Genomic DNA, 25184 nt, shown 5'->3' with positions numbered 1-25184 from the left:
TAAGAACTTTGGATCAGGAATTTTACTTTACAATATCTAAACAGCAGTGCTTTATAGGGAACATCTCCCCACCCCCAACAACAATAATTCTCAGTGTCTAGTGCTGCTAGTCTTCTTGACTTAAGTTTTCCAACACACAAGTTGTCTTGAGAGCATGTTACTACAAAAATCTAAAATTGACAGTTCTTCTTCTGAACAGTAATAGCAACAGGACAAGAATAGAGAATTCTTAAGGAGTGAGGAAAGTGTATGATAATCTTTGTTCGATACTTTTTACCTTGATTACATACCTTGTTAAATAAATACACTGAGGAAGAATACATAAAAATTCCCTTAGAATTTTAAAAAGTGTATATATGCTAGACTTGCTTTGGAAACTTATTTTAAATAAAAGCCCCCTTATAGGTAAAAGGAAGAGGGAAAAAATACTACCTTTCTTGTAGAGGTAGACCAAATCTAGAATTAAATAGAGGGTACGATGCTTAACATGCTCACTTTTAATTTGAATTAAATTGGGTAACAGTGAAATAAACTATCATGCAGAGAAGAAACCCAGGTGGACCAAAGAAAAGGCTACGTGATGACAGCAAAAACATCCCCATAAGCTTCAGCAGCAGTAGGAATAAATGGGCAATAGGAATGCAGCAAACTGGTTGGAAAAACTTTCCTGTTTTCTCTCCCATCTCACATATCTGACAGAGTGTGAACACATGGTGAAGAAGTCTTATGGTTCAAGTATTGTTTTTAAAATACACAGTACAAATACATGCAAAGCTCGTTCTTCAGGATTTTCATAGTAGTGTTGAAAATGAGAAGCATGATCAAATGGAGATCAACAGAAAATGTCATGCTCTAAGAAGCTGGACATAAACAGTTTATTACAGATGGAGTTAAACCAAATCTAATATGCAGGACTGTGCTCCTTTAGGACATAAAACATGGCAATACTTTGGAGCCATATTTTCTAACATGTACAAATATTTTAAAATTATTCTTTCATTGACTTAATAACCTGTTACTGAGGCATAGGTGTTTGCACTCCTGAAACTCCTTTCACATGACAATTCCAAAATAGTATATAAATAAATACATGACCCTCAACTTGTGGTAAGTAAATAATAGGGATGGATTGCCTGTCTCACAAACCAGCATACATCCTTCAAGTAAAGCCAGAACAAACATACCTCCTCTCTCTATTTATAGGCAGACAAATTACTACATCCCTTTCCTTCTTTCTACTCCCAAATTCAGGAATAAAACAAGCCTAATCTTTCCTTCAGTTCTGGCATACATCCACTCTTAGGATTGTGGATAATGTCAAAAGTTGGGCTGCTGGGTACAGTGCCACCAGGACTCAGGGAAAAAACCCACATAATATCCTATCATTAATTCAGGATGAGCACAAACTTTGTTTCAAGCTTTTTGTAAAACTGTAATTTAAATATAATATTTCTTATATAATAAAAGGCTGAGTCCATCTGTCTGTCAGTCCCTAATGTTCTTGGACCACTCTAATTGGTTGGTGAAACAACTAATTAGAGTGTGGAGTGCCGCCATGACGGCAGAGATGGAGGGAACAGAATGGGGGCGGGGGGAGGCGAGGCTAGCAGTGCTGGCCTGGTCCCCCCACTTTATCCCCACCATCATGGTGGCATTCTGCCACCTCTGAGGAGCAGGGCCGGGGGGACAGGGTGAGGCCAGTAGTGCTAAAGGCAGCAGCAGCAGCAGCATGGAGTGCTGGCAGAGGGGGACGGAAGGGATGGTGGGGCAAGCTTTCCCCTCTCCCCCTGCTCCTGGGAAGTGGCGGTGGGGCAGGGTGGTGGCACTCTGTCCTCCCCCCCCCAGTCATTCTTGACAGACAATTCACTAGTTTATAAATAAATCTGAAGAAAGGTTTGAAATGAAAAATAATTTTGACCAGAAAAAATAGAAATATTTCAATCCAAAGTATTAAAAACAAAGCCTCTTGAAGTTTTAATTTTTTTTTTAAATAATTATTTTTGTTAGAAAAAAAGTGTTTTGGTCCGAGTAAAGCATCACTTTTTATTTAAAAAAGTTTTAATGGAAAAGCCACACTTAAGTTGAAGTAATTTCTCTGTGCCAAGAAATTTCAGAATGTTTAAAGCATGTCAAGCTATCCCAAGCTGGTCACCTCTATCATTACATCTAATTTCCTTCAGTTAAAGCAGTTATCAATATTGTCAAATTCACCAATTTGCCCAAAATTACTGATTCATTTACACAGTCACACGATATGCCAGCTTCAGCCACTTACACAACACACAACACTACCTCAATTTCAGTGAAATCAGCCATTTAGGAAAGATGGACCAAGAGATTAAAATCCTCTCCACATTGCTCCAACCTATGCTTCAGCCATGGTGTATAGCTGAAGTAAAAAAATAATTTAATATTTGGCCTCTCTAGTAATATAAGCAAAGATACAATTCAGTGCCATCTGCAATTGCAATATGGACACATTAATTAAGAAATGGACTGAGATCATCAATGCATTTGCCACAGAAACAAATAGTTACCACATAATAACATATTTAGCTCACTAATTCCTGTGATCTGGTGCAGGGGTTAAAAAACTAATCACTTTATTGTAGATGAACCAACTATGACATGAGACTAAGTTGGCAAATATCTAGTTAAACAATGGCAAAATAATTGTCAAAACTTCAGCAGGGTCAAGATTTCACCAATGATATGCACGTAAGGATCAAGAGCAAGAACTCTAGACAAAGTGAAGAAGTAAAGAGCTTTTTCACATTTTCATTGTGCAAAGCCCAGCTCTTATAGAACAGGTAAAATATTGATGAAGCTTGATGTATGGGTGATGTAAAACACAATGGTGACCTTGTTTTTATGAAGAAGTAAACGAGGCCTCTGTGGACTATCAAACGAATGTGTTATTAATAACCTTATTATTTACTATTAAGTTGTTTCTAATATACCTTGGGAAAAAAGCTTATTTAAGTGGCTGATACCCAAACTTTTTATACAGGTTTAATACAAATATTAGATAAATTATGTTTTTAGCGTCTTCTGTATCACTGGTAATGAAAGAAAAGAGGGTGGGAAGAAAAGCACTTCAATTATTATGCAAAAATACATCTTGAAGTTGCACAGTAATGTATTAAACCAGAACAGTGAATAAAATGTTATTCTCCCTGAGGCACAAGAGCTCATTGTGCTGCCAGAAACAATTTAAAACAAATTTCCACCCAGTCTTTGTAGTTAAACATGAAGAGATTTATCTGAAGAAAATGCATTACAGAATGGCAAAGACAGCAGAGACTACTATTACTGTACCAAAGCACACTAGCCAAAACTGAGGAATTAGTATAAAAGTCAAATAAAAAAATTAAAAGTAATTCCTGTGACATATTACTAAGAGATGAAAGGTGTTTAAATATAGAATACAAGCTCAAAAATACAGATATTATCATTTCAGCAGTGAGATATGTACTGCAAAACTGATATCATACTTATTAGATCCACATATCACAGTGCTCTTTAGTGTTTCGAGAGACTATAGAGGCTATTAATGGATTCTCCAAAATGATTACACAAATGGCTACTTTCAGATATTCTTCGTAATGTACACATATTTTTTAATAATTTTTAATAATCTCTTGAAAGTTAGAAAGTAATTTTGGTTTCTCTACTGAAGTGGATTTCTCTTTCCCAACAGTGATTTGGTATTGTAGGGCAGGATCCTAACTGCTGAATTATTGACTGATTTTTAAAATTTGTCATGGGCTTTGTAAACACATAATAGGGAGGAAAAGTATCATGCTGCAAGGCTTATCAATCTTGACAGTATCCCTTTAACATTTTGCAGTTAAACTATGCTAAGTTAGTGGCATGTTATGCTCTTGAAAGATTGACTGCTTCTCCATATTCACAACTTCTTAAAAACCAAGCTTATTATACCATGACACAAAATAAATTAATCTAAAGCCAAAAGATTCTAATGTAATTTCTCATGAGACCATCACAGTGGAAAACAAACTATTTTCCTTTTTTAACTCTACAAGACATTAGTGCATATACCAAAATCCAAGCCATGCTCCTGTAAACCCTACCTCTAAGAATGTGACGGCTTTGTCTACAATGAATTTGAAATATGATTTACTATAAAACTGCTTGAAACTGCGAGGCTTTAACAAAATCTAAAACATCTACATAAGAAGAGGAAAAGAGCTTCTGAATAGATAAAAGTAAAATCTTGATTCTTATATAAAATGTTATGCATTTTAATATGATTTTTTGCCTGATTTATGTAAAGCTTTGTGTTTTTCATTTTCCCTAGCCTGTCACATTGTAGTGATGTATAGTGCATTTTAGCATCAAGTTTGCCATAAGCAATAAAGTCAGTGCCCCCAAAGAAATATTAATATATTTCTACTCCCCCCTCACCGGAGTTTTCTATTATTCAGCTTATTTGGTTTCACTTCACACAGTTGGTTGACATCATTTTCCAAGTCCCTCACACAAATACTTAAAGGTTTTACATTTTAAAAATCCCAAAGAAGAAGTGGATGGAATGAAATGGGGAATATTATTTCCAGTATTAAAAAGCTAGGATTGAGGCCATATAGGGGGAAAAAAACAGGAAGACATTCTACGCCTTCAGAGAGACAGAATGAAATACAAAAAAGAATGTCTAACTTATTTCATAAAAGCATAACAATTATTTCTTAAATAAGGGCTCTCTCTTATGCAAAAATAGGCCATGTAGTCCTGAAGCATTCAAAAGTGATCAAATGTAGCACACCACATGCATCATTCAATAAAAATCTTTGTTCATAAAGTATCCTGATCAAATTTTTTTTAAAAGTGGAATGTAACCTACAATCAGATAGGAAAAAACCCACAAGCAATACCAAGTGTAGCAGAAATATAAAGAAGCATGTTCCCTAGAGATAAAAAGTCTATAAGGTAGACCCTAAGGAAGAAATACTTCCAGAGAATACCTGACAGAAAAGAAGCCATCAAGGAAATCTCGTATGAGTCTTTATCATATAAAAGACATGAAAACCATGCAACTATGTAGTCACATTTAAATATCTTTACTGTGTAGCTTTAGGGTTGTGCAATAAAGTTCATAATGAAAAGTTTACATTATTTTGTAACACAGTTGTCAACTCTTTACAATATTCTCACCATGTAATTAATTGAAACAACATGTCAATATGTTCAATCATTCAGAAATATCACACAACCAACTTTTCAAAAATAAATTCTTTAAGCTTACAAAAATCTGTAAATGAAACATGTTGGCATTTACAAACACACAGAAGGAAGAATGTTTTATTTTCATGTGCAAAATAATCAGTAGAAAATAGACTGGTAAAACAGCCCTTTAAGAAAGAACATATTTTGTCTCTGAACTTTGCTAGCATCATTTTAGTTAGGTGCGAGTTTGCAGCACTCGAGCCTGTCAAGAGACATATATGAGCACCTCTAGTAAAATGGCAGTCATAACCGTGTTTCATAGATTATGAACAAACGTTGGCTTTGTCATGAGAGAAAATGCTTTTTTGTAGCACAAAGCATGAGTATTCAGACATCCTTGACACTTTTTGTGGGACAAAGCCCCCCAAAAGTTCATACAATAAGAGGTAGTAACAGTTTGTCCCATACTATCACAAAGGACATCTGAACAGTTGTAATCTCAGGACAAGTAGGCTGGTTACTCCTCTAATCCACTGCCTTATTCCGAATCCCAGCCCCTCTTGAACTCTGTGTTGCTGCTCTTGCCCTGATTACAAAACTCTACCACCCAGAGGTGTCAGACCTCTAGTGACCTCCCCTACCAATTAACTGTCCTGCACGGTAACATGCCAGCCATTTCATGCTCACCACCCACCCAAGATCATCCTCAGAGCCTGTATCACCACAACAACCTCAAATGCCATCAATCTCCAAGCATCCAGGTTGTAGCTGCATTGGTCAAGAGGCAAAAAGAATCATAACTCATGGCAGAGGTGAAATCTTTTATTAGGTCAACTAGACTTTTGCGAAAAAAAATTCTTTAATTGCATGCTTTTGGGCACAAGCACCTTTCTTCAGGCCTGAAGAAGGGCGCTTGTGCCCAAAAGATTGCAAGTAAAGAATTTTTTTGCAAAAATCTAGTTGGCCTAATGAAAGATTTCACCTCTACCATGAGTTCTGATTCCCATCAATCCCTAGAAACTTCCATCCAACTAACCCTCTGGCTGCTGAAGAAACCATCTGACCTATCCACCACCCAACTGCAGCAATTTTGGATTTACATACTCCCTCGACCATGGCCCTTCAGTCTGACTGCAGCACTGTGAACAAATGTGGGAGCCAGGGAGGCAGTGGAACTCATTGCTATGTGGGGGTGAGATCAAGAACCAGCAGGTGTCCCTGCCAAGCCACCAAAACAAAGTGGTCTATGAACAGATTGTGAAGGAAAGGTAGCTCAGGAATATGACTGACTTGAGACCAGTACTGAACCAAGTGTGCAGTACTGAAGCAGCAGTTCATGAGAACACAGCATGGTAACAGTGCTGAGAGCACACGGGGTCAGGTGCACTCAATGTGAGGAACACTTCCACACCTTTGTCCAAAAACGGTAGCCTGCACCACCCAGAAGAATGACAAAGACACTGATGTGATCGTGGTTGAAGGCCCACAGCTCCTGCAGGCCAACACATCAATCTGGGTAGTAAGCCAGACTGGGGACTCCCAGATCCATCCTCCTGAGCTATGAGGACTCAATGGCCATCCGTATGAGCCATGTGGACTCTAAAATAGACCCAGGCTTGGACAACAAGGCCTGGAGTTACCTGGCTTCTCCAACCCCTGTCTTCAGTATCCCTGTCACAGCCAGCCATCTCTCAACAGGGATCCAGTGTCCCAGTGTGCCAAAAATGGAACAAATTCTGCCGCTGGGGATGGTAAATGGCAGCCCAGAGGTTGGGCAACAGAGGGGGTATTAGGTGAGGATTTGGAGTGATCTGGAACCATAACTGTGCTTGAAGACTACCCTGCCATGCTCCCCTCCCTCTCCCCCTTGTCAGAAATGATCCCAGCAGGGTGCGGGGCCAGGGGAAAGCAGCCTGCGTGGTGCCCCCCTCTCTGTCCCATGGCACACTCATGCCGGAGAGTGAAAGCCCCGGCAAACCAGATGTGGTGGGAGAGATGGCAGCCAGAACTTCCAGCTGGAACAGGCAAAGAGCCACCCAACCCATCAGGTGGGTGGGTGAGCTAAATTGCAGCCACAGCCTCTCCACCTGGCTCTGTGGGACCCTCCAAAGCATGGGGCCCAGGGTAATTGCCCTAAGGATAGCCCTGCACCTTGCGCAAGTGTAGTGTGCTAGTAGGTACCACTTAAGCACAGCTGAGGATTAACAGAACTTCTTTTTTTTCATTTGTTTTTGGGGGTGCATCTATAACACTCTGAACTGTCATTGTGCTGTGAGTCCAACTTTAGTTAGTCGGTGATTGAACCCTGTATCATGGAGCCAGGGGCTCCTGTTACTTTAAGAGACAGACTGCACCAGAAAGGGTCCCAGCAGCTAAAAAGGAGTTAGCTGTAAGAGGGAAGGTAGCAAGGCCTAAGTGCAGTAAACTGTTCCTTACGCTGAGGGACACACCCGTGGCTGGTCAGGAGAACACCTGACTGCACGAAGAGAAGCACAGGAGTTACCAGCCTGGGTCTGTGAGGCACAGGGGTGTGCAGCCTTCAATTCTGCATGGGGGAGAGCTTCTGCCAGTCAAGGTAGCCAAGGGGGGAGGCTGTGGATCACAGCAGGTGCCTCAAAAGCTCATAGAAGGGTGGACACTGGGAAACGGACTTCTGCAGCAGCCTAGCTACTTAAAACACTGGGCTGGCATTATTTCTTTTAGTTTAACCAGAGGACCAGACTCTGGCTATGAAGGAGGTGTGGAGGCTATGGATGGGTACCCATTAGGGCATTCAGCATCAAGCAGACTAGCCTGGGCCAGGAATCAGAGGTCTGAGGGCTAAGGCACTGAGTAGCTGAGCCGGAGGAGGGTGAGACCAGGACCAGGGGGCCTAGAGCCCAAGAAGGGCAGGACCAGGGCTGCACCCCAGAAGTGAAAGTCTGAGGCAGTAGACCAGTCTGGGGGGGAGAGGAATCCAGTAAAGCTGGCTGTACTTTAAAGAAGCCTTACTGAACGTGCAGGAGCAAACCACCCCGATGCGCAGAAAGACTAGCAAGTATGGCAGAAGACCAGCTTGGCTTAGCAGGGAACTCTTCAGTAAACTAAATCAGAAAATGGAAGCTTATAAGAAGTGGAAACTTGGACAAACAACTAGGGAGGGTATAAGAATATTGCTTGGACATGCAGAGATGAGGTCAGAAAGGCCAAAGCACAACTGGAGTTACAGTGGAGGGTAACAAGAAGTGTTTCTACAAGTATGTCAGCAACAAGAGGAAGACGAAGGAAAGTATGGGTCCCTTACTGAATGGGCGAGGCAACCTAGTGACAGAGGATGCAGGAAAGTCTGAAGTGCTCAATGCCTTTTTCACCTCAGTCTTCACAGGCAAGGTCAGCTTCCAGACTACTGCACCTGACAACACAGTCTGGGGAGGTGATCTGTAATCTGTAGTAATCTGTAGTCCTGGAAAAATCATGGAACAGATCCCCAAAGAATCAATTTGTAAGCACTTGGAGGAGAAGGTGATTAAGAACAGCCAGCATGGATTCACCAAGGGCAAGTCTTGCATGACCAACCTGATTGCCTTCTACAATGAGATGACTGGCTCTGTGGATGTGGGGAGAACAATGGATGTGGTGTACCTTGATTTTAGCCAAGGCTTTTGATATGGTCTCCCACAACTTACTTGCAGGCAAGCTCAGTAAGTATGGGTTGGATGAATGGACTATCAGGTGGATAGAAAACTGGCTGGATTGTCTGGCTCACAGCATCGTAATCAATGGCTCGATGTCTAGTTGGCAGCCAGTATCAAGTGCCCCAGAGGTCCATCCTTGGTGTGCAGCAGGGGTCAGACCTGGAGTCGGTTTTGTTCATTATCTTCATCAACTACATGGAAGAGGGCATAGAGTGCACCCTCAGCAAGTTCGCAGATGGCACCAAGCTGCGGGAAGTAGTAGATATGTTGGAGGTTAGGGCTAGGATTCAGTGACCTAGACAAAGTGGAGGATTGGACCAAAAGTTAATCTCATGAGATTCAATAAGGACAAGTACGAAGTCCTTAACTTAGGATGGAACATGCACTAATACAGGTTGGGGGCTTACTGGCTAGGCAGAAGCTCTTTAGAAAAGGACCTGGGGTTTACACAGGCCACACTGGTAAGTGTGTTGCCAGCAGATCAAGAGAAGTGATTATACCCTCTATTCAGCACTGATGAGGCCACATCTGGCGTACTGTGTTCAGTTTTGGGCCCCCCGCTACAGAAAGGATGTGGACAAATTGAAGAGTCCAGTGGGGGGGGCAATGAAAATGGTCGGGGGCTCCGGCACATGACTTATGAGGAGAGACTGAGGGAACTGGACTTGTTTCATCTAGAAAAGAAAAGACTGAGAGGGGATTTGATAGCAACTGAAGGGTAGTTCAAAAGAGGATGGAGTTAAACTGTTCTCAGTGGTAGCAGAACAAGGAACAATGGTCTCAAGTTGCAGCAAGTGAAGTTTAGGTTAGGAAGAACTTTCTCAGTCGGAGGGAAGTAAAACATTGGAATAGGTTACCCAGAAAGGTTATGGAATCTCCATCTTTGGAGGTTTTTAAGACCCAGCTAGAAAAAGCCTTGGCTGGGAGGATTTAGTTGGGGATAGTCCTGCTTGAGGAAGGAGTTGAACTAAATGACCTTTTGAGGTCCCTTCCAACCCTAATTTTCTATGATTCTATGATAATTACATCAAGATGTGGGAGATAAAGAAGAGAGGGTGAAAGAGTCAAATTGGGGCAAAATTCAAGGGGCACCAGCGGGCGCCTCAGCTGCCTTTAGAGGCCAGGACCTGCTACAACACTGTTTAATTGCCTACTTAATGCCTCATCTATCATCCTAGCAAAAACACAATGGCTGTAGTGCACAGCCTCCCTGCTATACCTGGCCTCACGCTTAGAAGTCAAGATAAAGCATAAGTTGTGGCTTCATACCCAGATGTTATGACACCAAAGTGCCACCACAAGACATCATCCCCTTTGCCAGCATCTTCATCTTTTTGCCTTGGCTCACACCCTAAGAAAGTAGCACTGATGCCTTTCACTCCCATGCAAACAACTCATTAGGGATAAATCAAGTCACTTTATTACAAGCAATACATTGCAAGCTAGTGAGCAAGGAAAGAGAAAACAAGCAGCTCTTAAATCATCAGGTCTGCTTCTTGATCAGCTGGTGCAGATCACCAGGGAGTTCAGGTTTCCTTCTTAGTAACCACTGACTTTGCTTGTACTATCCTGGACTTTTCTAAATGCTGATGCTAGTTGCAAATATCAGTCCAAGCTCCCTTTGGTTGCCCATTCCAGTGAATGTAGTTCATGCAATCCATGGATGTCTCACCATGGAAAAGGGTGGGTCACAGAGTGGGCCAGTGGGTGGGTGGTGGTGAGAAGGAAGTAGTGGTGAGACCATATCCCTAAGAGGACTGTGCTCCCAACATGATCCTACAGCACACCACAAACTCCTTGTATGGTGTGCAGGATGCTTGCTCCGTGTTTTTTGAGCAGTGCAGGAGATGCTTGTCTGCAGCTTTTTTGAGTTATCGGGCCAAAGTTAAACTAGACACAGATTAATCACGCCCCTTACAGTGTCTCAGTTGGACTGTACAAGGTGGTGATAGAGGGTAGTGAAGTACACTATCAAGGGCTCCCCCTTGGCCTCACAGATGCTGTGCAGCATGCATGCAGAGATCACAAAATAGGGCATGTTGCTCTTGCTGGTATGTCCTCAGGCTCCTCCACTGAGCTTTAAAATTCCCAAAAGCACTCTCCACAGCCATTCTGCAGCTGCCAAGCTGGTAATTAAAGCAGTTCCTTCTGATCATCCAGGCATCCAATGAAAGGCTTCATCAGTCAGGGGTGCAGTGGGTAGACAGGGTCTCCCATCAGTAGTGGGAGTACAGTCCTCCAGCTTGATGTCAGGCAGGCCAGGGGCAAACTACCTCTGCTCCAGCAGATCAGGGAGAACGGAGCACCTAAATATGCTGGCATGCACCATGCCCAATCAGCTGATATTTACGTGTAGGAAACAGCCACAGTGGTCCACAACTGCCTGAAGCACAATTGAGAAGTAGCTCTTCTGGTTGATGAAGTCATGGCCACATTACATGGGAGAAAGGTGTACCATCAACAGCCCCAAGGCCGTTAGAGAATCTCAGGTTGGGAACTCCATCTAGGACCTCTTGTGGGTAGGCAAGGTTTATGATATGCAAGGCCATCTCCCATTGGATCACCAAACACACCTCCTTGCACCATTGACTTGCCAACCCCAAAATAGCTTTCCACAGACTGGAAGCTATTTGGGGTTGTGAGCCTCCATGTAGCAACACGCTTCTTTATGGATAAGGGAGACCGTATTGCCATTGTCTGCTGCTGTATGTGTAGGGCAAGCTTGGCATCAGTCTCTATAAAGTAGCCCCTGAACATACAGAAATTTGTGAGCTACTGCTTGTTGTCCCAGGCAGCCATTATAATCTGTCCCCACCAGTCACTGACCATCTCCCTGACCTAGAAAAACTGCTACATGGTTTGAAGCCACTCCCATATCTGCCTGGCCACAATGTACTGATCTGTGGCCAAAAAATCTTCAGGGCAGCAGCCGCTGCCATGTATTGGGAGCTGGAGGTAGCCATGGAGGTAGCCATTGCTGGGCAGCAACTACATACAAACCTCTCCCTCACAAGTACGTCTTCCTTGTACCTAGAATGAATGGAAGTAGGCAAGGTGGTCATCAGAGCCTGATTACATCTCTTTTTCTGTTCAATGTTACACATGAGTTCACAATGCTAGGCCAGCAAGGTGAAAACCACATACAAATCCAAAGCAGCTCACAGTGGTGAAAGCTCTGGTTCATGGTCACTGGCGGCAGCATAAATGCAGTGGAGATGCAGGTAAGTAGTGAGGGGCACAAGCCAGTTAATTACATCAAATTCTCTTCCAGAAATGTGTTACCACCATCAATTTGAACAACCAACGGGGGCTCTGTTTGGCACTGGAAGGATCAGGGGAACCTAAAAACACATGACCAGAGCAAGGGATGCATGTGTGCTTTCTCTTGCCACCTGCTGGCAGAAGAGTGGTGATGCATTCAGCCACTCTAAACCTGACTGGAAGATGTGGCATGTGCAATCCTGCCACATCTCTGCTCTGGGAAAAGTTGCAGCATAAATTGGTCCCATGACAAATATAATATCTGTTTATAGTCTTATTGCTGTAATGCGTACTTTCTATGGAATCATATAGTGAAAAACTGAATCCCTTTGAATTATTGATAATATTATCTTAAGTTTTCTGTGTGTATCAGCTACAGTATCATAGCACTGCTACTGTCTAATTTAAACTGAGAAAATATTTCATTTTGCAAGAAATTCAGTTTACTGTGCAGTTGACTAAAATAAAAGTAGATGGTGTGAAGGTTAATGAAAAGATTCTTTGCTTCTCAAACTTAGAACCAATACCACCTTGTGCCAGAGTCCACATGTGAAATGAGGTTCTGGTATATACAATAAAAACACACTGGTAAATAAGAGTTTTCTTTGACAATGACTTTTCATCAAAAATATTAACAAGAAAAGTCACCTCACAGTGAGTTAATAATGCTTTGTAGGGTGCACAAATATAAGAGCATCAATTGTGTTCCACAGGATAGGTGGCTGCACTTCAGTGGTTAGGGTGTACTTGGCTAAGTATTGTCTGCTAAGCACCTGGAAGTTTCAAGATGAGAAATGCTACAAAAATTCTAACCCCATTAATTCACTTGGCACAAGTGAGCACCTGTTTCAGGTCTTTCTGATGGCAACTTTGGAAAATTAGCTAAACTATATTCAGGTTTTACTGAAAACAAAAAAAGAATATTGCAGAAAATCTAGATTAATTCTAAAATGAGAAAAAATGACATAAGAAAAGTGTAGATATGTTTTGCATCTATGAAAAAGAACATGATATTTGGAAAGGTGTACTTGCCTTATTCTCTAAGTGTAATTTTAGAAAACGAAGATAGGCCACGGGTGCAAATGCATCAGCCGAATGTATAATTACATCAGATGAGTCCCTGAAAGACAAAACACCCCATTTCACTAGTCAGTGAAAGAAACTTTAATTTAGCATAAACATAATTTACATCTAGTTTAAGTCTATTTTATACTGCAGACCAGTGTAAGTAGGTTATAATAAAAATGAAAATAAAAATCAAGCCTGTTCTGTTTGGTCAGTAAAAATGACATCATGCTTAAAGTTCTAATATCAGTAAAGAATACCTCTGAGTTTTTACTTCAGCAGCATTTTAAATCTTTGGATAACCTCATTCCATTCTTCTGAATAATGGTGTAGGAATCACACCCTACAGAAATGACTTTATAATATTTTTTTTTTTACCGAGAAGCCAGATTGTATAATTTAACTAACTTGCACCCGATGGTTAAGATCACTAGACAAAAGTTGCTAATGCTAAGTGCATCAATGGCGATGGTAAACTTCAGATCCATGATTCAAATGAGTTCATTTTTAGTCTTCATTTTGATAATCTGTCATTTCCAATTCACAAGAGGCAATATCTATTGCACCCATCTGTACTGTTTCAAAACAAAATAATTTCGCAATGGAGCTAAGATAGCTAGGGGAAATACAGTTTCAAAAGGTGAGAAACAAAACAATTCACAGAAGGTATAAGAGAAAATCATATGCATAAAAATTTTTAGATTTGGTTTTACTCAATAAAGCTGCTGACACAGATCGTTCACTAGTAATTACACTGTTCTTGCTATCTTCACCAAGGAAACATAGGTACAGATAGCCTACTGTTACACTGGTGAATCTCCAGCTTATAGCCTACTCCCAGTAACACTGAAAGATAACCAGAGGTCAAATTCTAAATTTAATTTGATTAAATGACAGACTCTACAAATGGCTAGAGAAAACCACTCTCCATGGTCAGGCAGCAAATGAATGTTTCTATTACTAACCGTCCCGCCACCCTCCCCAAGCACTTTGAACCAAACCCTCTGATGGTTTAAATCAGAGTCATGGTCTCAGCTTCCAAAAGATGAGGAACTGCTCCATTCTTATCTGGATATATTTATTGTAGGTTTGAAATACCAAGATAAAAACATGCAGATTTAAAGTGAAAATCCAATGCTGACATTTATAACTGCTTTGTTTTTAAGGAATCTAAACTATGCAACTCCTGATGGATGTCTTTGGAAAACACTAAAGGATAGTAACGGACAAAAAAAATTACAAAAAAAGTATTTTAAAATAGAAGATTTTTTTTAACTGTATATGCAGACCCATATTTCCTACTTCATGAACTAAAATAAGTTTCTACTATCAGATTGAGAAAGAACCCAGCACAGTTTTCAGAACCTAAGTTAGATTTACAGGGTTGGTATTTAGAAAACTTTCACTTACTTATAAACTGAATAAATTTCATACTGAGTCACTGAGAAAAAATAAACATGAAGCCCCAGGATTCCATTCTTTACACGATTATTGTTTTCATATTTCAGTGCCTACTGGGCCAGAGTGAGTCCATCTAGCTCAGTATCTTAACTTTGACAATGGCAGGAGCAGACGCTTTAGAGAAAGAATATGTGAACAGGTCACAAAATGCTTAGACTCAGGAGTCGAGGTAGATGTCATCTACCTAGACTTTAAGAAGGCCTGTAATACGGTATCACATTCCATTATCGTAAATAAAGTGACAGGCTGTGATGTAGATGATTACATGGTCAGGTGGGTGGCAAATTGGCTTGGAGGTCACATCCAGAGAGTGGTAGTGGATGGGTCAATATCGACCTGGAAAGATGTGGGCAGTGGAGTCCTGCAAGGCTTGGTCCTTGGACCGGTACTATTCATCATCTTCATCAGTAACTTGGATGAGGGCGTAGAGAGCACCCTGTCCCAGTCTGCAGACGATACCAAATTATAAGGTAAAGTTAACACGTCAGAGGGTAGAGAACAGATCCAGGCAGATCTGGACAGGTTGGAAAAATGGGCAGAACAAAATAGGATGCAGTCCAGCAAAGACAAGTGCAAAGTGCTGCACCTAGGCAAAAAGAACCACCAAAATACTTACAGTCTGGGGAGGACCTTCTCAGCAGCACAGCAGTGGAAAGGGATCTTGGAGTCACTGTTGACTCCAAGATGAACACAAGTCGTCAATGTGACAAAGTGATCAGTAAAGCTAACTGCACTTTATCATGCATTAGCAGGTGCATGACAAACAGGTCCAAGGAGGTGATACTTCCTCTTATGTAGCATTGGTCAGGCCACAGTTGGAGTACTGCATCTGGTTTTGGGTGCCACACTTTAAGAGGAATGTGGACAACCTTGAGAGGGTTTGGAGGAGGGCCACTCATACGGTCAGAGGCCTGCAGGCAAGGCCCTACAAGGAGAGACTAAGGGACCTAGATCTCTTCAGCTTTCACAAGAGAAGGCTGAGAGGTGATCTTATCGCTGCCACTGTCTTCATCAGTGACTTGGCTGAGGGCGTAGAGAGTACCCTGTCCTAGTCTGCAGACGATACCAAATTATAAGGTAAAGTTAACACATCAGAGGGTAGGGAACAGATCCAGGCAGATCTGGACAGGGTGGAAAAATGGGCAGAACATCAGTGGAGGGCAGCAGGGAATAGGAGATGCTCTATTTACAAGGGCACCCCTGGAACTAGGAACAATGGCCACAAATTGACAGAGAGCAGATTTAGGTTGGACATTAGAAAGAACTTCTTCACAGTAAGAATCTGGAATGGCTTCCAAGGCAGGTGGTGCTCTCTCCTACCCTGGGAGTCTTCAAGAGGAGACTAGATAAGCACCTAGCTGGGGTCTTCTGACCTCAGCACTCTTTCCTGCCCAGGGCAGGGGGTCAGACTCGATGCCCTACTGAGGTCACTTCCAACCCTAACATCTATGAATCTATGAACAGGGCATGTGTCTAGTGATCTGCCATGCTTCCCCAACCACTCCCCCCCATTATATACCATAATTGATTTAAGGATATCAGGGGATACACTCTTGACTCTTCCATTTAATAATTATTAATGGACCAGCCCTCAATTAATTTGTATAATGCCTTCTTGAACCTGGTTATATGATCTGCTTCTACAATCTCCTGTGGCAATGAGTTCCACAAGTTAACATGCCCTGTATTTAAAAAGTGCTTACTCTTGTTTGTTATATTTAATGAAGTATTTCAAATATGGTTTGGAATGTCAAGATCAAATATACAGCGGGTGAAATCTGGGCCTACTGAAGTAAATGGAAAGACTTGCGTGAGGCAAGATTCATCATCTGGGACACTTTGGGCATGTCCAGATAAGCATGCCCATGTGGTATGTGGTGCTGCGAAGTTGTCTGTAGCGCCACATACCATGCAGTCACGTGTTCTCTGCGCTGCAAGGGAGTGCTGCCCATGAATGCGCCACTCCACTTTTTTCCCCCACAGGCTTTTCTGACCCCTGGATATCCTGCAGAAAAAAATGTGGAACAGTGCACACATAGGTAGTGTATGCGACTGAAAAGAGGAGCCAGGCTGCCCAAAGCCATGCTGCAGCTGCCAGCCAGACTCTGCCCAGGTGGATTACTTGTGCTGCCGCCCCTGCAGGACCTCAGGTAAGGCTGCTGGGGCCAGTCCAGTACTGGCCCCAGCCTTCCCTACCGCTCCTGGGGTAACTTGCCATGTGCCAAAGCACACATGGCACAGGCATTCCCCAGGGACAAGCAGCTGCAGCGCAAGGTGCACCACTGCTACTCATCCCCAAGGAACAAATGTCCACGCTCGTATGGACATGGCCTTTCAGTTTTTCTGAAAAAGAATTAGCAAACTCTTTACTGTCAAAATTTTGGAGACTTCAACAACCACAGCCCTCCTTAGGTGCTATGGATGTCATATGTTCTGAAATTATAGTGATAGGGGCATATCAAGTACAAAGATGTAACTCTCTTTTGTTTGAAATTTCCCCTGAGATGCAGCAGTCAATAAGACTTAATAGGGGTAGGGATTCAAATCCTCTGTACTCTTAAAAATAACACATATAGAAAAGCATGCAAGCTGGAAACTTTTGAAAGCCCTTTGTCAGACTTCACTGGGAGAAACCTGAGAGTTCAGTTTTTAAAAATGGATCATTTTATTTTATGAAACCTGGCTTGGAATTTAAAATTAAAAACTAAGACAAAAATACAACAATGGAGAGCTACAGTGCCTTTTGTTTGTAAATCAGGATCACGTTTGGCTTGATTGTGTATATTTTTTAAACACTGCATAGATTTTGCACAAGATTATTACACTGTGTCAGTATAGGACAAAATTCAGGTTGCTTGGGTGCTTCAACTGATGTAAAAGATTAAAATCTCATTTTCAAAAAAGGCTGAGATCTGCAACTGTCACTGACTTCAATGGGAGTTACAGCACCTCTGCAATATCTGGCATAAATAACATGACAACTGAATTACAACAGACCTGTGGCACAGCCAGATAAAATCTGATCTAACTTTTTGTCCCATGTTTCTAGTACCATATCACCCCTTCTCTCCTGCACCTTGTATATCCTTAAACTTGCATATATTCAAATCTTTTACCTAATAAACCTGGCATCTCCCCCCTAAAAAAATATTTTCCATACATTTTCTTCTGAAAAGACAGCATACATAAGAAAATTAGACCATAAAACATAATTTCTGATAAAGCCTGAGGGGGAAGGGTAAGAATTAAATCTGGTCTTATAAAGACAAACTAGTTACAGAGCCGTAACAATAGAGAGACTGCCATCACTCCACAATAAAGCAAGTGTCAGTACTGGCAATTTTCTCTCATCCAGAAATCTACCATATCTCCTATGTATTCAGAGGATAAATTTGAGGAAATGCATTTTGTCAGAAGTTACACATATGATAAAAGCATCAACCAGGGAAAATACTACTCAGGAGTCTATTTACTATAATAGGCAAGTTAGATTTTCCCTTTTGTACTTTGTAAGAAAGACTCATCTTCAATGTTTTCTACTGGGATCTCCTTTAGGGAGAAGAATTGGAACAGTTTAGTACCTGGGATTTTAGTGACCTTGGAAGTTCTTGGAGGTACTCATAAAACTGAATTTAAACTTCAAAAATCATACTGAGGTGAAATATATCACAACTATGGCAATCTAATCCCGGAGAAACTGCACCAGCATAGTAAATTGAATAGTCTACCTAGAATCTCTCAGTATCTATCAAAATCAAGACCCCATACTAAACATAAAAAAGATGTTTACATTGGTAACTTTTCTTCAATGTCAAAGAAACATCACACACTTTAACTACAGCTCAAAAAGTTTACTATGCAGTATCCAAAGTTTGCTTTATATGACCACATATCTGCAAAATCAAAATGCTGTGTTTCATTCTAATCAAGCTTGCCTGAAAGAAATTATATAAATCTCATGGCATGTAAACTACTGATCTTCACATTTTCTTCCACACATTTCTCCTCAACTAAAGATGCAAGTGGCCAACACTGCAGTAAGAATCTTGAGAAGGTCCAAATCATTTTATTCATGTTAGATGCGGGTTACTTTTGCAGAGGTGAGCACTACATACAATTCTAACTTACAGTCTGCTTTGCAAGAGGCCAGTATGAAAAAGCAGGTAAAAAAGTCCTTACTAGTTAGCTGATATAAATGAGTGCCCCAAGAGAGATAGCCCCATCTCTACAATCCTCCTTTCTCTATCCCGTCAAGTATGGAGTGTGGATAAAAGGGAAAGGGCCCAGCCAGAACACCTTCGCTCTACCTATTCCTAATTGTGAGAAAAGCTCATTGAACCATTGGCGGCTACCAAGACAACATTTCAGAAGTCATTATAATAGAATCATAGAGAAGTAGGGCTGGAAGGGATCTCTAGAGGTCACAGAATCATAGAAAATTAGGGTTGGAAGGGGCTTACGGAAATCATCTAGTCCAACCCCTGGCTCAAAGCAGGACCACCCCCAACTAGATCATCCCAGACAACTGTTTGTCTAGTCAGGTTTTAAAAACCTCCAAAGATGGAGAGTCCACAGCCTCTCTGGGTAACCTGTTCCAGCGTTTTACTACCCTCCTAGTGAGAAAGTTCTTTCTAATATCTAACCTAAACTTCCCTTGCTGCATCTTGAAACCATTGCTCCTTGTTCTGTCATCTGCCACCACTGAGAACAGTTTAGCTCTATCATTTTTTAACCACCCATCAGGTAGTTGAATGCTGCTATTAAACGCCTCCTCCCCCCCCCCCCGGTCTTATCTTTTCTAGACAAAATCTTTTCTCAGCCTCTCTTCATAAGTCATGTCCCCCAGTACCCCCATCATTTTTGTTGCCCTCTGCTTGACTCTCTCCAATTTGTCCACATCCTTTCTGTAGTGGGGGGCCCAAAACTGAAAACAGTACTCCAGATGTGGCGTCACCAGTACTGAATAAAGGAAAATAATCACTTCCCTTGATCTACTGACAATGCACTTACCAGTGCAGCTCAGTAGGCCATTAGCCTTCTTGGCAACAAGGGCACACTGCTGCTCATATTCAGCATATTGTTCACTGTAACCCTCAGGTCCTTTTCTGCAGAGTTGCTGCCCAGCCAGTCAGCCCCCAGCCTGTATGGCTGCATGAGATTGTTCTGTCCTAAATGCAGGACCTGACACTTGTCATTGTTGAACCTCAGGAGATTTTTGTTAGTCCAATCCTCCAATTTGTCTAAGTTACTCTGAATCCTAGCCCTACCCTCCAGCATATCTACTACTCCCCTCAGCTTGGTGTTATCTGCAAACTTGCTGAGGGTGCACTCTATGCCATCTTCCAGGATGTTGATGAAAACATTGAACAAAACTGGCCCCAAGAATGTCCAGGGGCATTTCACTTGATACCAGCTCCCAACTAGACATCGAGCCATTGATTACTACCCTCTGAGCCCAACAATCCAGCCAGCTTTCTACCATATAGTTCTATCCACCTTACAGGTCATCTAGTCCAACCCTCTGCCTAAGGCAGGATTATCCTTATCCAGCCCATCCTATACAAATCCAATGTCTAAACTTCCAGCAAAACTATACAGTCAACCCAGACACAAGACATAACACTAATCAGTCAGAGGTAAATCAGAGGACTAGTGGCCAGCATCCTGCTGCTGCAAGGTTCTTAAAATACATTCACGAGATCCCAGGAAGAGGGCTATGGCCCCTGCTACAGAAGAAGGCAAAAACCCTCAAAGTCCATACCAATATGACAAGGTAAAAGTCCTTCCTGACCCCCCAAAATGGCAATCAGTCTGACCCTCAGCAGACAGGCAAGACCCTCTAACCAGCATTGGCACAGTCTAGTCAAAATACCCAGCTTTGGCCAATGTCTCTGATTAAAATGTAACAGCAGGAAGGGAAACATTCCTTCTTGGCCCATGCAACAACCAGCAAAGGCCAGAAGCATGGGAAATACCCATAGCAGAATATAGACATAGCTACACCTAGATCATCCCTGACCATAGCTCAACCTCTTCTTGAACACCTCCAGTGATGGAAATTCTACAACAGCCTATACTACCGCCTTAGTGCTCTAACAGTGAATAAGCTTTTCCTGATACCATATCCAAACCTATTTTGCTGCATCTTCAAGTCATTGGTCTATATCCTCTTTTCTGTAGCAAGAGACAAATGCCCTGATGTCCCAAGCTCTGCTTCAGTACCTTTACTGAGGCAAAGACCACCTATTCAGAGGTTCTCTGCCCTGTCCTTCAAAGGATTAATCAGTTCCTGTCCCCAGTCCAGCCCACATAGCCCAGGGCCTCCTCAAATTTGCTCTACTGTGTTCTTTCTGGTCTTTTCCAACTGTTGAGCCCCCAAGCTTCTTTGCTGGCCTCTTAATCCCAGACTTGCTCCTCAGACTGTCCCAAAGAGCAGATGAAACCTTCTTGCCCACACTCATTTCTCCAATGTTATGCTCACTTCATTCAACTTCCCTCCAGTCTCAAGGGTGCTGGCCATATCACCTTTGTTGATGTATCAACAAAACTATTCAGGACTCAGTTGATGCTAGAAATCCATCGCATCGCCTCCCACAAATAGGCATATCTCTTCCTTCACAGTCTCCGCATTTACTAGCTTTATGGATAAACTGAGGCACACAACAAAAATATTACAATAAAACCCATAATATATCACAACCCAGCCTTATGAGGGCTCCACCACCTACCCGTATTTAGAATCCAGATCCACTTTGCAGAACCTCTCTTCTCTCCCCAGACTCAATTAATGGTTGGATCTTATTCTAGTCAGGAGGTAACTCCTTAACATTTATCCCTATTTCACAGCTGCTGCTCCTTTAAACTCCAATTTCCTTGAAGAAACTGCAGAACACGGTTGGCCAGCTCTAAGCCCTTTTCCTCCTTAAAACAGACAGATAATTCTGATATAAAATAATGAGACTGTAGCAACAAAACCCCAAGAACATCCAATTAATCTATAATTTGACCTTCCTCAAGAAGACCAATGAAAAGATATGGGAAGGAAACTCATACACCTTTACTAAGGTCTGCTTACTTGACTAAAAACAGGAACAGCAGTCAAAACGTTTCACTTGGAAACACTCCTGCAAAGCTATTTAACACTGTGCCAAGAAACTTGCATCAAAATGAAGGAATTTCCCATATCCTTCTACACAGATTTTAACAATTTATGGCAAAGAAATGTTACTCAGTGTAGATTAGATGGATTCAAGCAAAGTTTACATTCAAGAACATCCCCTTAGTAATTGAAGGAAAATGTTTAGCATTGTCATTCTAAGTTTCTATAGTTAAAAAAAAGGACAGAGTTAATGGAACACACAGGCTACTGATGTGGCAGTTTATCAAATGTAGCTGTAATGAAAGATAAATATTACAGGCAATTCGCACTTCATGAAAGGATAAAAGTGTCAGTGTGTAGGTACCAGTTTTACTGCAGGCCATAATCAGCAAGTAAACGAAAGTGCAAATGTCTAAAAAGTTTACAGCCTCCTATGAAGGCCTCATCTTGTCAGATATTGATTTAAGTTTTCAGAGGACTTTGCCAGTGTTAAACAAAGTGAGTGTTTGTGAACTTAGAGGACATGTTCTACTTCTGCCAACAAAAGTTGCCTCAAGCCAAATGTTAATGTGTTCCCATCATTTAAATTTAAGGAAAGAGAAGAAATAGTTTCTTACACAACGATTTTCTTCTTAAATAGAGGGCAGTCCAGAGTGAATGTTTCATATTCTCCACCTTCTCCACAAATGTGGACTCCACACTTCTTAGAAAGCTGAAAAGAGAGGGAAATAGAGGCATTTAGAATAAGCATAGGTGCATTCAGATGTATTTTGTTGAAAGTACATGTACATCCAACACTTATAGAAACTACGTTTCTCACTAAAACTAAAAAGTGGAGCATATCCTGGACAATCCTGCCTGTGTTTACAGGTTTCTCTGAACAGTGTTTTACACAAGTTGATTCATACTATTTTTAAACAATCTCCAACTTACCATCATATTGTTTTCTAACTAGACCATCATTACCATCCAGATACAAAATGATAGCCACTGCATCACAGCAGACAGGAAATGCTGCTGAAATAAGATTATCTTAGGAAAGTGGCTAGAAAACTATAATAATTTTTATATGCATTCCCATATTTAGTTATGAGCTAATCATGGATCCAATTAAGTCAACAGCAAAATGCCGTTGACCTTAACGGAATCAGGATGTCATTCTGAAAGGAAGAAACATTTATCTGGGTTTTTTTCTGCTTACACCCTTGCATTGAATGCAATTTGTAAATCAACTAATGAATTTATAAAAGATTTTGCCTGCTGAGAAACTCTGATACATCACATAACAATGTAAACATGGCAGCTGCCAAAGGATAATTGTCCATTTTTCATTCTAAAGTTCTAAATTTTAATTTGACCAATTTAACAATTAGCAAACCTGGGGCTGGATTCAGACTGTTTCTCGATTAACACTTGTACAATGTGTTAATCCTATTTCTGTCTTAATACTTCTGTTATGCACCATAACCAGACAGAATTGTCTTCCAGGTTTTCAGCCACACTGCTGCTGCAAGAAGAATCACTAAACCTGTACTGCCCAAATCACAAGGCTCTGTCCCGCTCTGAAATGTCAAGCACTAGCTGCAGATAGAAGAAGGTCCCAGCTAAATGGGGTCAGAGAAAGAACCCCCAGTCCATCATGCCCCTGGATTTGCTCTCCTGCACCTATGAAATATGGAGGTGGCTTCTTCATTAGATATTTGCTAGGGCTGTTTGAAATGGCTGTGTTTTAATTCAGTTTCGGATTTGGCCATATTGGAGGACAGTGATTCGTTTTGGTGTTTCGGATCAGTCCTGTTTTGTTTCAGCTGAATATGTTTCGGACATTTGGCCCTGCTGAATCTCCTCTGAATCTGTTTCGAAAAGGCTGCAAGGGAAGCTTCACAGAGCCCTACCCAGCTGGGCAGGGCTTGAGGCTGGGGGCTGCAGGCCCCAGAGAGGAGTAGGATGGGGACATGGGTGGCTCATCTGGGGGGAAAGCAGGGGAAGAGGGCCGCTACCCTCTGTGCAGGTGAGGGGACCCCTGCACAGATCTCTGATCCCTGTCATGCCAGGTCACTGGGCAGGGAAGCAGTACAGAGTGGAGATCAAGCCTGATGGTCCCTGCTGCGTGACTAAGCTCCACAGGGAGCAGAGATCAGCGCTGTGGGTCTCCTCGCTGCCCACCCCTCACTGCTCTGGCAACATGGGCTGCACGGAGCGGGCAGTGGCAGTGAGGAGACCCTAGTTCAGAACTCTGCTCCCTCAGAGCCAGGTCACATGACAGGGACGAGCAGAAATCCATGCTGGGGTCTCCTCCCCACCGCTGCCCATCCTGTGCAGCCCTGGATCTCTGCTCCCTGTGGAGCCAAGTTATGTGGCACGGACCAGCACTGCCCTGCCATGCAACCTGACTCCGCAGGGAGCAGGGATCTGTGCCTGGGTCACCGTCACCACTGCCCACCCCGTGCTGCCCTATGTCGCTGGGGCAGCACAGGGAGGCAGCCGCAGCAAGGAGACCCCCGGCACATATCTCTGCTCCCTGCAGAGCAGAATTGCATGGCAGGGCAGCAGCATACAGCTGCTTCCCTGCAAACACAGCTCTGAAACTCTGAAATTTTCCAAAACATTTCCAAAACATTTTGGGTGCCTCGTTTGCTTTCAGACATGTTCCTGAGCCTTCCGTTTTGATTCGGATTCGGTGTTTTGGGCACCAAAACAGCCCAAAACACCTCCAAAACAAAACAGCTGCTGAAATTTCACACAGCACTAATATTTACCTGAAGCAGGAATATTAAACTGACCATCTCCCAGGCCAGATCTGGACCACAGCTCACAGGATGGAGGATCTGGTGGGACCAGTAACAGAAGTAGCGGGATGGGTGGCAAGTCAGGAAGAACCGTGTCAGCACAGCCTTTACTTGCCGCACTGCCACTGACAACATTGCTCACCCCTCTGAATAGCTCTGGATTCTGTGTCAAGCCTCACCTGACCCTAGCCCTACCCGCTCTAGAGGCTGAAGAAAAATCTCAGACTTCACACATCTGGATAACATAACCTGGCTATGGCCCCAAAAACTAAAATAATATTTTGCCAGAGTTTTCAGTAGGACAGTGATATAGAATATGGGATGGCTAAGCCTAAGCATATAGAAATGGAAGTTACTAAAACAATACTCTAAGAATTTAATGAGCTCAGATCAGGAAGGCTGGGTAATCTCCACCCTAGAATGCTGAAAGAATTGTCACAAAATACTGAAAGCTTCACAGCAAAGATTTTATGTGCATTTGTCAAATTAGAGGTGGGACCATTTAACTGGTGAACAGAAAATGTAGTGCTCCATATTAAGACAGACATGGCAGACTGCAAAGATTTTGGCAGTGCCAGGAAATGGAATTGCGTGCAGAAAGTCCTTTCACATCCCCATTCAGACCAGGCATTTCAAAACTAGAATGGA

The 25184-nt window shown here is 42.1% G+C and overlaps 1 protein-coding gene across 1 annotated transcript in view; it reads right to left on the bottom strand.

Moving 5' to 3' along the window:
* The window catches only part of DPH6 (diphthamine biosynthesis 6), a 405039-nt gene that overhangs the window by 234432 nt on the left and 145423 nt on the right, over positions 1-25184 (bottom strand). Inside the window, exons 7-8 of the mRNA XM_019552002.1 lie at positions 22365-22459; positions 13155-13242 (exon numbers count right to left, since the gene is read on the bottom strand). Of these exons, the coding sequence (XP_019407547.1) occupies positions 13155-13242; positions 22365-22459 (183 nt within the window). The remainder of the gene's footprint in view (positions 1-13154; positions 13243-22364; positions 22460-25184) is intronic.

Source organism: Crocodylus porosus, unplaced genomic scaffold (genome assembly GCF_001723895.1).
Source record: "Crocodylus porosus isolate Cpor-Errol unplaced genomic scaffold, CroPor_comp1, whole genome shotgun sequence".
Taxonomy (NCBI): Eukaryota; Metazoa; Chordata; order Crocodylia; family Crocodylidae; genus Crocodylus; species Crocodylus porosus.
Note: the sequence above shows the minus strand (reverse complement) of the source record. Positions and strands in the feature narration are given on the sequence as shown.